This window comes from Bison bison, unplaced genomic scaffold, assembly GCF_000754665.1.
Source record: "Bison bison bison isolate TAMUID 2011002044 unplaced genomic scaffold, Bison_UMD1.0 scf7180017864063, whole genome shotgun sequence".
In the NCBI taxonomy this organism is placed as follows: Eukaryota; Metazoa; Chordata; class Mammalia; order Artiodactyla; family Bovidae; genus Bison; species Bison bison.
In genome coordinates this window covers 4,012,143-4,025,205 of record NW_011494635.1, presented here as the reverse complement: position 1 = coordinate 4,025,205, position 13,063 = coordinate 4,012,143, and the positions used below count along the sequence as shown (strand labels likewise).

The following is a 13,063-nucleotide window of genomic DNA, read 5'->3' as shown; positions in this document are numbered from 1 at the left end:
AGGGGTGGAGGGGTGGATGGGAGGAGGGGTGGAGGGGGAGATACAGGTTAAAATATATCCGTCTGATATATTAGGCTATCTTTCTAGCCATGTTTTCACTCCACTTCTGCAAAGTCAACACCAATCCCGGGCCTGGTGGGACTCCTGCAGCCCCAGTAGTTCCTTTACCATAACCTTGGTGGTTGAGGGGAAGAGGTTGGTCTGTCCAAATCCTTCCCACCCCTTCTGCCTTCCTTCCCAGGTGGTCTGGTCACTCCTGCTTCTCCACACCTGTTGAGACTGGAAGGGGGTCTTGCCAGGTCCTTCCCTGTGACTCTAGAGGGTTCATGGCTTTAGTATTTAGTTACCAGTGCTTTGTTGCCTTGCTGAACCAGACGGTAGCTCTGTTAGAGGACCTGGGACTCTCATATATGAAACCGGGTCTTGTGCTAATTCCGAGTCTGCTAGAACTTACCAATGCAGTCACCGGCGGTACTCAACTTCCTATAAATCAGAAGGCATTTGGGAATAACGAACTTGAGGACAAAAAAAGGGACATGGTGACATACATAAAGCATTAACTCCAGACCTGTGGATGATAATAAACCACAGCACTCAGTGCAGGGAGGACATAAGGGTCCAGTTTTACGTGATGCACCTGTTCCAAGCACACAGCTTTGAACAAACAAGAGCATTTCAAAAACCTGTCCTTGTTTGTGACAGGGTTTAGCTGGGAGAGCGTGGAAATGCTGGTCCCTCTGGTGAGATGAATGGCTAGAGATGGACAGGTGACAGCCCCTCAAAACGCCTGCGGCATCTGCCAGTCAAGACTCTGCTGGAACCAAGCTCCTGGCTGATGCGGGGGTGGAGGGAGGTGAAAGGCCCCGTCTCCCTCCATCTGTCTCCAGCGACCCCCAGGGTGCAAAGCAGAAACCCACAGAGGCCCACAGTGCCTGACACATCTGCTCGCTTTCTTGTGGAAGGATTTTCTGCTCTGAGTTGACTATTCCAGAGCATTTTGCTTCTGGGTGGTGCCCTCTGACACCTGTTTTATTTCCCATCTTTATCCTTTGGTTTAAAACCCTCAGTTAACAGACCGACTGCAGCGTGTGTTCAAAAACCCTCAGTTAACAGACCGACTGCAGTATGTGTTCAGGGCTCTTGGGCCCTGCCCTGCCCTCCCGGGTCCCTCAAATCACCTCTGTCTTTGTGGCTTCCTCCAGTGGGGCGCCCTCAGTCTATGACTGATGGAAGCCTCTCCTTGTGGGTAGCTCAGAGGATGGCACTGCCTCCAGGGGGCCCGAGGTGGGGGGTTTGTGTTGGCTCCCACAGACCTGAGTAGGGCGTGTGCCCAGAGTATTTGGTGGCTTGACTTGATCTTTGTCATGGCATACTCCTCCTGGTTGTGTCTGGACACCCTCAGGAGACACCATATTTGTAAGCCACGAGGTTCATCTTTAGGAAACGACCAAACAGAAAAATGGGTGTGCATGTGTTTGTATCAGACACACATGCGAGCCCCTCGAAGGGCCGGGCCTGGGGCTTTCCACCCGTTATTCACATGGCGGTGCCACTTCTCTGAGTCTGAATGAGGCTCTGATGGGCTTTGTTCTGTATGTCCCAGTGCACTTGACCACTCGCCCGAAGAGCCAGGACGAGTTCCAATTGGTGCCGGAAGGAATGGGAACTCAGATGACAGATAATCTAAGTTCCTCAATCAAGCCTTCAGTTTGCTAATTAAAAATATTCCTGTTGTAAGAGGAACACATTCTCTGCATAAGTAATTAAGGGAAGAGAGAAATACAGATTTCTGCTTCTGCTGATGCAACAAGTCTTCTGCGGAAGACAGCTACAGATTCTTTATGAAATATTAAATAGTACTTTTAAGCACTGGTGCTATTCATAAAATTCATAATCTGGCTCTTAATTCCCTTTTCTCATTTAATTATTGTTATAATAGTGCAGATAATAAAGGAAAGAAACATTTTGTGAAATGAAATGAAATCAGGACATGATAGATGCTCAGTGTAGACAATGCCTGAGGCAGACACAGCGCACGGAGCCCTCAGGCTTCCCTTGGCTCCAGACTCAGGGCCTCTGGGTGGTGGGGGGATGGAAGGGTCTTCCAGCTCCAGTCTCAAGCTCGAACCTGCCACACAGGTGAAGGCACCTAGGTAAACGCCCAGTCCCTTCTAGAAGGGTTCTTTTCCTCACTGTAACACACTCTAAGCAAGTGGGGACAATGGATTTAGACATGAGAACTGTGCTTTTATTTTTTGTTTGCAGATAAAAGTCAAAGTTATACTGCGGTAGGGGAAGGAGGGGACTTCCCTGGTGGTCCAGTGGTTAAGACTCTGCGCTTCTACTTCAGGGGTGTGGGTTTCATCCCTGGCTGGGTAACCCGCATGTCTCATGGCCAAAAAATAAAATAAAAAAGTCTTAAAAAGTTATATTGCAGGAAATTTGATTTTGAGGGTTAGAAACATTGATATATGCATCATGTACCATACTTGCTACATCTCTGATTTCAGGAAATTATTTAATCCCTTGAAACTTCAGCTTTTTCACCTATAAAATGGGGATAATAAATTCCCAGCTTTCAGACTCATTGCAAAGATTAAATAAGACAAAGTGAGCACATCAACTAGGTCCTAGCATCGCTCAGCAAATTTGGGTTCCTCTCCACCCTCAACATCACTCAGAGCATCGGTTCCTTGGTGAACCCACCAAAACTACACATAACATTCTCCTCTCTCCTTGGTGCCTACGCTGGGGGCTGGATCAAATGATTAGCACTGGAGCAAATGAAGTTGTGGACAGATACTACACTTGGGCCTCCACGCCGAGTCCTCCACACTGTCAGTTCCAATTCGCTGCCTCTTCCGGGTGTGGCTCTGGGCCAGGACCACTGCCAGCCAGGTCTTGCCTTGGGATGCCATCACCCTCCCTGATCCCATAGCCACCAAGCGATGTGAGGGCAGTGCCCTGTCACGGACTTCCCGAGAGAACATGCGTGTGCAACAGCTCAGACTATAGCAGCATCAGGAGCGAGGGAGGCTTGTTCAAATGCAGGCTCCACACCCCACCCTGGTGGCTCTGATGGAGCAGGTCGGTGGAGCCAGACAACACGACTTTCTAACCCAGCTGAGGCTGTCAACACTGTTGGCCAGGACTGCCCGAGAAGGCAGGTGTAGGGTGTTTAACCTGGACCAGGACCTGGCAGGTGCAGACGCTGCCCACCTCACTGATACTTTGACTGCTGCTACTGCTTCTTATGGCATTTATCAAATCATAAAATCTGTTGGAGAAAAGACCCCACATCTCCGTCCAGCTGCCCCTTCACCTGGGGACTCAGGTGTGTGCTGACAATTCCCATTTCCAGTGTCTGCAGTAGGGCTTTAGAGTTAGGGACAGAAGGCCCGGGGCCTCAGGGCTGGGCTGTAGCGCTGGGTGCCTGGGGCTGCCTGCCTCCCGGGCCCGCAGTGCCTGGGTCTCAGCCACAAGCTCCCATGGAACCATGTTCCTTGAGGGGCAATCCACGCTCACAGCACAAAGAGAAGAGGGGCTGAGAGCGGGGGACCTCGGAGCCCCTCCTCTTATTCCAAGAGTGAAGACAATCCCTCAGGCCTCCAAACACTTGCTCTTCACTCCAAGAATGTGGGCAGCACATTTGCTGTGAATAAATGATCAGAATCCTTTCCACTGAAGGTATTAAACATCCTGACTGGTCAGGCCCGGGTCTAGGAGGTTCTTAAGGTGTGAAGGATAACATTACTCTCTGAGAAAGTGAAAGTGAAGTCACTCAGTCGTGTCTGACTCTTTGCGACCCCACGGACTGTAGCCTACTAGGCTCCTCTGTCCATGTGATTCTCCAGGCAAGAGTACTGGAGTGGGGTGCCATTTCCTTCTCCAGGAGATCTTCCCAACTTGAGAAGAAGGATCTAATGCCAGTCTCCACAATTGTGGCTGGATTTTTGTTGTATTTACCATCTTTCAGACAAAGATGCTATGCCTGCCTTGCCCTGCTCCAGAGACAGGCCTCCCCCAGGGTCCGAGAGAAGCCGAGATCAGGAACGACCTGGTCTGCAGGCGATCTGTCCTGGACCCTACCTCTGCTTACCCAGGGCTCACCCAGCCCCTGCTAGCAGGTGACACCAATGTTCACTTGCAGAGTAAAAATATTGGTCCCATTCTACAATTTGACAATTAAAACACAGCTCTAGTGTGGAGGGCACCCTCTGCAGGAAATAGGGTGAGTCAGCAGGCCAGGACAGGAGGCTGGCCTGGATGTGTCAGGACTGGATGCAGAGGGCGCTGACGTCACACCTGGCTTCCCTTGGCTCCACTCTCCTGGACCTTCCTTCACCTGGTGGAACCCTCTTGCCTGTTTGTAATGCAGGAACACAGGATCAGGGTGCTACTGACACGGAGTGGTGGGCTCTGAGCCTGAGGTCTTCTGGAGGCCCCATCTGCCCACGTGCCTTTGTCCAGGTCCCACTGTGTGTCCCAATCCTGGGTGCACGCAGCACCCATGGCCACTGCTTGGGCCCAGGAGCTGCCAGACTCACTCCACTCACCACCCCCAGGCCCCTGATGGCCGGGAGTCTAGTTCTACAGCCTGGGTTTTTGTACCCCAGAGTAGGGGCCTCTGGCGTGTGTAGAACCAACTCACCAAAGAGATGCTCAGACAGACCCTCCAGGCCAAAGCTGGATGTGGAACAACCACTGGGCACAACTCTGGCCAAGTAGGACGGCTCCATCACCCTTCCCAACATCCGTCCATCCTCTGCGACCAAGATCTCGGAGCAGCGGCCGCACCACGCTCCCCTGGAAGGGCCTCTGGGGCCTCTTGGTTTCCTTGCAAAGAGGGGCTGCCCTTGGGGGCCACTAGTGGATTCTCTTCTCCCTCCTCACTCCTTGTAGGATCAGGGAAGCGGGGTAGGGGACACAGGAGCACACAAAGGCACTCTCACCCAACACACTGAATTGGGACAGACAACGGCAAGAAGCAGTGAGAGGCCAGGGTCCTTCTCAAAGCAAGAGGAATGAACGTTTCCAGCATAAGGCCTGGGTGGACGGCCTCAGAGCCACGGACACTGGAGAGGGAGCCCCAGGTGCCCTGAGGACGCTGTGGGCTCTGGAGCAACAGAAGGGGCTGCCTTTCTCCCCATCTGGTGGGGATAACGCGTGAGGCTGAAACTCCCTCTTTAATTGACAAGTACATGTCTTCCTTTGATTAATAAGAATGGGAATATAGATAGTTTCTGAGTGACAGGAACACAGAGGAAGTATTTAAAACCTGGGCTCCATGAAGGCACAAGGAGAAGGTTGGCCATGAAAAAGGGCCAGGAACTGACTCTCTTAGAGCCTTGCCACTGGACAGAGGGCCCAGTTACTGGCCGAGACAGGCTGTTTGGGATGCGTGCACAGGCACCATGCCACGGGACTCTATTTTATGTGTGAGCCTTTCACAGAGAAAACAGAACCCACTTTGCCTCTGTTCCAGTGCTCCAACGGACTCTCCCAACATAGGGTCGGTCCTGCTGGCACCCCACGAGTGTCTGCTCGGAGGCCCGGATCCCAACCTGCCGCTTCCCCGCCGGCCGCCCTCTGAGGATGCGCCCGGGTCTGCTGGGGTGAGGCTGGGCCCCTGAGACCAGGTTTCCCCCGCAGCAACCCCACCCCGTCCTCGCCAGCCTGGGCGCACTGGCTGCATACGTGTGGCCGACGGGAGGCCTTACCTCGTGGGACAGGTAGAAGGCGGCGATGCCCAGCGGCCAGAAGCAGCAGAGCATGGAGAAGACGCTGAGGCCCAGGTGGTCCCGCGGGGGCATCACGAGGAAGTTGTCCTCGCTCTCCGTGTCGCTGGAGTAGTCACTCTGCCGGGAGAGACGGACGGGAGGACGAGGGTCAGCATGGGTCTCCCACCATCACTGACGTGGGGGTCAGGCCCAGCAAGCCTGCCCGGCAAGTGCCATCCCCCGTAGGAAGAGAAAGACCCAAGGATGGGCTCTGGGCTGTTCCAGGGAGATTAAACCCACAGCCCAGTGGACCTCTGGGATGGGGTGTGGACAGCGGGGTGTCCACTGGAGACTGGGGCTGGGGGGAGCACACAGGCGGGGTGTGGAGTCCACTCCTCGTTCTAGGACATCAACCTGGTTTCAGGACGAGGCAGGACTGGTGTTGGGGCCAGGACACTGCCTTGAATGCCTTCTTTCCTTAGACTGTGACCTAAATAAGGATGTCGTGGGCCTGGTCTTGAGCCCCGGTGTCCCTCCTGTTTTGGTTAATCAAACGCACATAAAACTGCAAATCGGAGCCTCCACTGCACCTGTGTAGGAAGCTTCCTGCTGCACTGTTTGTGTCTTGTCTGGGGGGGAAACAGGCACACCGGGAGGGGCTCACCCCGAGCAAGGACTGACCTTCTCTCGGGCCCCCAGGGTGGGAGCGGGTGACACATTGTCCACCCAGCACCCAGCTGCCCTCCACGCATACAGACACATGTGCACACACAGACACACAAACACACACATAGACACAAACACACACAGAGATATACACAGACACAAGCACACACACAAACACACATCCAAACACACACAAACACATGCACACAGTTACACACACAGACACACAAACATACACACAGACACATGCACACACACATCTGAACACAGAGACACACACAGACACATACAGACACAGACACACACATACATACACACAGTTACACACACAGACACACATACAGACACATAAAGATATACAAAGACACATGCACACACACACATCTAAACACACAGAGACACACACAGACACACAGTTACCCACATACATGTAGACAAAGACACAGATACACACAGACACACAGTTACCCACATACATGTAGACAAAGACACAGATACACACAGACACATGCACACACACACAGTTACACATGCAAACACACAGACACACACAGACACACACAGACACATGCACACACACAAACACACATCTGAACACACAGAGACACACACAGTTACACACACACACATAGACAGACATACACGCAGACACATACAGACACAGACACATGCACATGCACACACACACACAGATACATGCACACACACACGAATACATACGCACGGTTACAGACACACAAACACACGCAGATACATACAGATACACACAGACGCATGCATACATACACAAACACACCCAGACACACATCCAGATGCACACACACACACACCTCGGATCCCCAGTACCCCTCCCTTTCCCCTCTGCTGGGCCAGGTTTGCAGAGCTCCTGTCTTTCCTCTGTAGCATCGCCTCCCAAAGAATAAAGGGAAGGGGGGACACCCATCCTCACTCCTGCAGAGGTGGAACCAGCAGCCCCACGGAGGCGTCACATGTGGCGGGGTCTGGGACTGAGGGCTGTGGGCAGACGCACATGTGCCCCCCTGCAGGGAGGCCAGAACCCTCCATCCGGGATGAGGAGGCCAGGTGGGGTCTCCAGGAACCTCAGCACTGGGCTGGAACTGCCACGCTGCCCTTGATGGGCCTCTGCATGGGGTCTGGGGAAGGGATCCCACAGTCGGCAGGACCTGAGGGCCAAGGAGAGACACAGAGGATGGGGCCGAAGGACAGATCCAGAGAGGATGCGCGTCACGTGACAGGTCAGTCTATGCAGGTGGGAATCCTGGTGCCTGCGTGACATCTCTGATTGTGGGTACTTGTTCAGGCTTTGGGCTTCCCTGGAGGTTTTAGGTTTTGTTTTAGTTTACTATGAGTTTAAATATGTGGGCTGGCTGGATTCTCACAGCAGCTCTGGAAATAGCAGCTGTGGCTATTTTTCTGGTTATTTCTATTTGGCAAAAGACACCCTGGCCTCTGGGAGGTTACAATGTCCCTAAACAACAGAACTGGCCAGCTGGCCAGGTCACCCTGGACCTCTGTGCTCTCCACTGTCTGAACAGCAGTGTCTGGTCATCTGCCAACCCTACTGGCCTCAGTGGCTTCTTGTCTGAAGCTGGGGTGTCTTCTCCACACCCTTCCGCCCTGGGATTCTGATGACCACTTCTTGACTGCTCAGTTTCACGGTGGTGATGGGGAGGCCGGCGGCCAGAGGGGTCAGTGGGAAGTCCTCCAATCAAAGAGTAGTGCAATGCAAGCTGTGACCACAGACCCCACAGAGATGCCCGGGCCTCAACTCCCCTCTCTGGAAACAGCTTCTGATGACAAGACCATGTAAAGGGTCACCCCTCAAAATCTTCCCAGAGTTTTATTTAGAGTATAAGGGAGCCACTTCTGTAAACTACAAAGTTGTGGCTACATGGCATCAAAACAACTAGTCAATTTTGATTAAAATTGGTTTTTAAAAACTCAGATAAATTACAGGGCAGACAAAAACAGCCCAGCTCTCTGTACATTCTCCCTCCCATCAGCAGCAGTGCTGTAGATACAATTGGTCCTGGGCATTGTGCCATCAGACGGGGGTGGGGGTCTGGGGCGGTGACAGGGACACCCACAAACCAAGAAGAGAAAACACACAACTGCCACCACCAAGACACGAGCCACACACAGCAACTGTTTCTGAAAATCTTCTTCACTGGTCATTAGATTAGAGTATGTGCAAGGCAGGATGCAAGCATCCAAAGGCGTTCACCGTCCATGTGGCTGGAGGAACAGATGCTTCAAGTGGGCAGAGCGGGTCTGGACCCCCTCCCCGTGGCCAGGCAGTCCGCCTTCAGCCGTGACCTCCATGCAGAGAGCTGGTTCTCTGCCCCTGAGGTTTCTTCCTTGGGAAGATTTCATAGGATAATCACAGAGCCCGGCTGGACACGTATCAGCCCTGTGAGCATGGACACGAGGGTGCAAGGGTGCAGGGGGCTGCGCCCCTTGTCACTCATCTCTCTCAAGGCCTCACCCCCACAGTAGCTCCCTGGGCCCCCACTGCCCCCTCATCCCCTGGCCTTCTCTGCTGGGGAGAAGCATCTCTGCTGGGGGGAGCATCTCTGCTTGGGGGAGCATCTCTGCATGGCCTGGGTTGGGAGGCAGAGGCCAGGAGACACTGGGAATCGGGAATTCCTGTGAAGTCTGCATGGTGCTCCCGACAGCACTGCTTCAAAACAGCAAAATCAGAGGACTCCATGTGGACTTTTCTACGCAGTCATGGAAAATGGTGATGTAGGTACTTAGTCACTGCCCTGGAAAGACGCTTGTAATAACCGAGGGAAAGAAAGAGGTAGAACGTGGAACAAGTCATATTTCCTCCAAAATGTCAGAAATTAAGCTGCTTCCAGACGAGGGGGCACATCAGTGGTTTTTTTTCTTTCTTTTTGCATTTCTAGTTTTTCCTACAAGAAGCAAGGTTATTGGTGATGAAACTTACAAAGGAGCAGACGTGCTGACAGGTGGGGCTCCCCCGTCCTTCATCCTCACATGGAGCACGTGGGATACGGTCCACCTGGAGACACTGCATCGGGGGCCCAAGGAGCAGCCAGTGGAGCAGATCAGAACTCGGCACAGCACTGGAACTCCTTGAGACGCAGGTCTGACCCACCAGGCCACGGAGGGTTAAGACTGCCGCAGTGCCCAGGTCTACGCTGACCAGCATGGCACCACTGCCCCACGAGTCTACTGTTGCTGTTATTCAGTCACTCAGTCGTGTCTGACTCTTTGCGACCCCATGGACTGCAGCATGCTAGATTTCTCTGTCCTTCACCATCTCCCGGAGCTTGCTCAAACTCATGTCCATCGAGTCGGTGATGCCATCCAACCATCTCATCCTCTGTTGTCCCCTTTTTCCTGCCTTCGATCTTTCCCAGCATCAGGGTCTTTTCCAGTGAATCAGATCAGGTGGCCAAAGTATTGGAGTTTCAGCTTCAGCATCAGTCCGTCCCATGAATATTCAGGACTAATTTCCTTTAGGATTGGCCAGTTTGACCTCCTTGCAGTCCAAGGGACTCTCAAGAGTTCTCCAGCCCACAGTTCAAAAGCATCAATTCTTCAATGCTCAGCCTTCTTTATGATCCAACTCTCACATCCATATATGACTACTGGAAAAACCATAGCTTTGACTAGATGGACCTTTGTTGGCAAAGTGATGTCTCTTTGGAGGACATCCTGTGTGCCATCTGCTATGGGCCATTTTCTTTGCCTGGTGACTAGTGAACTGCATTCTTTGTCTAAATACTGAGTTTTAGCCCTTTGGTTTTGTTTAAATACTATGTCAAGTGCAAACTTAAATTCTCCCCATTTAGCTTTGTTTGTTAAACTGAAGTTCTCTTAAAAACTTCTTGCCTTTTGAAAGGTACTCAGATGTGTGTTTAAATATGTATTTTGAAATGGGTGTAATTTGCTTTACCTAGTAGATGTATAAATATAATTTTTGTAAGTAAAAAACAATATGCTCTCTAGGTTTGTCATAGCTTCCTGCCCAGTGTGATTTTCTTCGTGTGTGACTTTCTGCACGTAAGAGCTTCATGTAATTGCATAAAGCAATGCTCATCCCTTTTAGATCTTATTCTTCCCCTTTATGTTACACCTGTCAGAGAGATATAACATGTTACCCACTGGGTTCCCTACTCTTTGCAGGTGGAAAGTCCAAGGCAGCTTTGGCACCATGGGTTGGGATTGGTTTGAACTAGGACTTGACTCTCAGAGTCACATGAGTGCAGGGTCAGCATCTGAAATTCCTGGCCTGGGTGCTCTGATGGTTTTGTCTCATCCAAGTGGAATGATGTCCATCCTTGCTTGAAGAAAGGAGAAGCCAAACCGCATGAAGATACCGTGTTCTACCTAAACCAGCCATCCTGTCTGTTAGGCTGTGGGGACACAGGCTGGCTGAATGCAAATTGGTGCCACCTTAGGAAGCAGATCTGTTAATGTGCAGCACAATTAAATATGTGCTGAATTTTGGCCCAATAATCTCACTTCTAGGTTATTTATCCTGAAGATTCACCTCCAATAATAGAAAAATACACATGCTCAAGGTTATTCATTGCAGCCTTGTATGTAATTGCAAAATATTGGGAATGACCTAAACGCTCATTCGAAGGACAGTGGTTACATAAACGGTGAGGCGTCCAGCCCATGGGATAAAGAGCAGCTGAAAAAAGAGTGTGTGATACTGATGTGAGCAGACTGGATTAGACTGAGGATGTTAGTTTCCATCTATCTATAAACAGATTACAAAAACAAGTATGTCCGTGTACACAGGGACTGTGTACACATATGGTTACACAGATGTGCTTGTGTATGTATGTGCTACATGTTTCTTCCAGCTCAGTCTGTGGAAAGGGCCTGGGACAACACACCCACTTCCAGGTGATGAGCAGACCCAGTACCTAGACATCGGTTTCTAAACACGGTTCTCCAATATGTGGAACCAGGGCACTTTGAAGAAATGACCGATTTCAGGGTCAGGGCTGCCAAATCCAAAACAGAGCTGGGACAGCTCGCTGCACAGGAAATGATGATAAAATGGGTAAGAGATGATGAATTGTGTCAAAAGGACACAGAGCCAACCAGAAGGGGCACCTGCTGTTTAATCTGTAACAAAGAGAATAAACACACCATGAACACTGTAAGGATGGACAGGAACCTATAAACTAACAATCAATGGTCCAGTCTGTATGAAGCAATGAATGTGTAAATAAATAAATATGGGGGAAGGGAAAACTCTACCCCATGGATGAATGCCCAGCTAATGAATACGAAAGGAGCCATGAGGTTAGGAGCTTGTAAAGAATGTTAAAACCAGTAAGTGAACAGCTAGCACTAAGTGGGGTGCTCCATCCTCGCATAGCACCTCCTCACAAGATGTTTATTAATTCCAGAGAAATGCTGCTTGGCTGGGAGACACCTGGCAGATGCCACTTGCAAAAGGGGATGGGATCACTGCTTGTCAGGTGTCCCACGGAAATGCCAAGCTGGTAACAGGACATGTGGAGGCAGATGTCTCCTCGTGGGGCCCTGCCCACAGCATCATCACCTGAATCCAACCAGCAGGAATCACCAGATGACCCAGAAGGAGGGCTCCCCTGACAAACAACCGACCTGGACTCTCGAAACATGTCAAGAACATGAAGCTGATGGCAGAAGAAAGGTTCCAGATTATAGAGGGCTGTGATCAGAGAACAGCCTCAGGGCTCCCTGGTGGCTCAGTGGTGAAGAACCCGCCTGCCAAGGAGGAGACGTGGCTTGGATCCCTGGGTTGGGAAGATGCCCTGGAGAAGGGAATGGCAACGCACTCAGTATTCTTGCCTGGAGAATCCCATGGAGAGGGGAGCCAGTCCATGGCATTGCAGAGTCAGACACGACTTAGCAACTAAACAACAACAACAAAAAGAGAAGAGCAAGAAAATGCAAGATTGGGTCCTGAACTGGGTCTGATTGTTTTCCCCTTTTGCTATAAGAACAGTATTGAAAGAACTGGAAAAATGTACATAAGGTCTATAGATGAGATGACAGTACTGGAATGACTTTAATTTCCTGACTGTTACAATTGCACTTGTTTTTAGAAAACATACCTCGCCCATTTAGGGGTAAAAGGCCATCTTGTCTGATACTTTCTTGCAAAGAACTCAGGAAAACATATGCACATTGAGAGAACGGTAAGGTACCCAACGGTAAACGGTTAAGACCAAAGGAAACCGGGTGACGAGCATATAGGGATTCTTCATACCATTTTTGCAATTCTTCTGTCTGAAATTATTTCGGAAATAAAAAGTCAAAAAATCCCTCACACGTGCCATTTTAGGAGGAAAAAAAATTATACTTTAAATTGAATTTTTTCTTTTGGGGATTAGGCATTGCATTCACTTTTCCCTCTTTTTTCATTACACTTTAATGGAAACACTGTGAGAGTTATGGGGGGGAAATGAAAAAAATATTGAATTCACTCTTTTTATGACACATGAATAATTCATTTTACACTGTGATTTGGCGTTTCATCAAGTTTGTCCTTTTCGTGTTTCTGCAGAGAAGCCACTTAGTGTCAGTGTCACACACTTGCTCTCTCAGGAGCTCGGAGACGCGTGGAGCCCAAGGCGGCTCTTGGAACAAAGCCCGGCCACCGAGCCGACGGGTGGCTG

At 50.7% G+C, this 13,063-nt stretch overlaps 1 protein-coding gene across 1 annotated transcript in view; it reads right to left on the bottom strand.

Moving 5' to 3' along the window:
• SYNDIG1 (synapse differentiation inducing 1) overlaps positions 1–13,063 on the bottom strand; it is a 102,127-nt gene that overhangs the window by 25,588 nt on the left and 63,476 nt on the right. Inside the window, exon 3 of the mRNA XM_010836355.1 lies at positions 5,721–5,858. Within this exon, the coding sequence (XP_010834657.1) occupies positions 5,721–5,858 (138 nt within the window). The remainder of the gene's footprint in view (positions 1–5,720; positions 5,859–13,063) is intronic.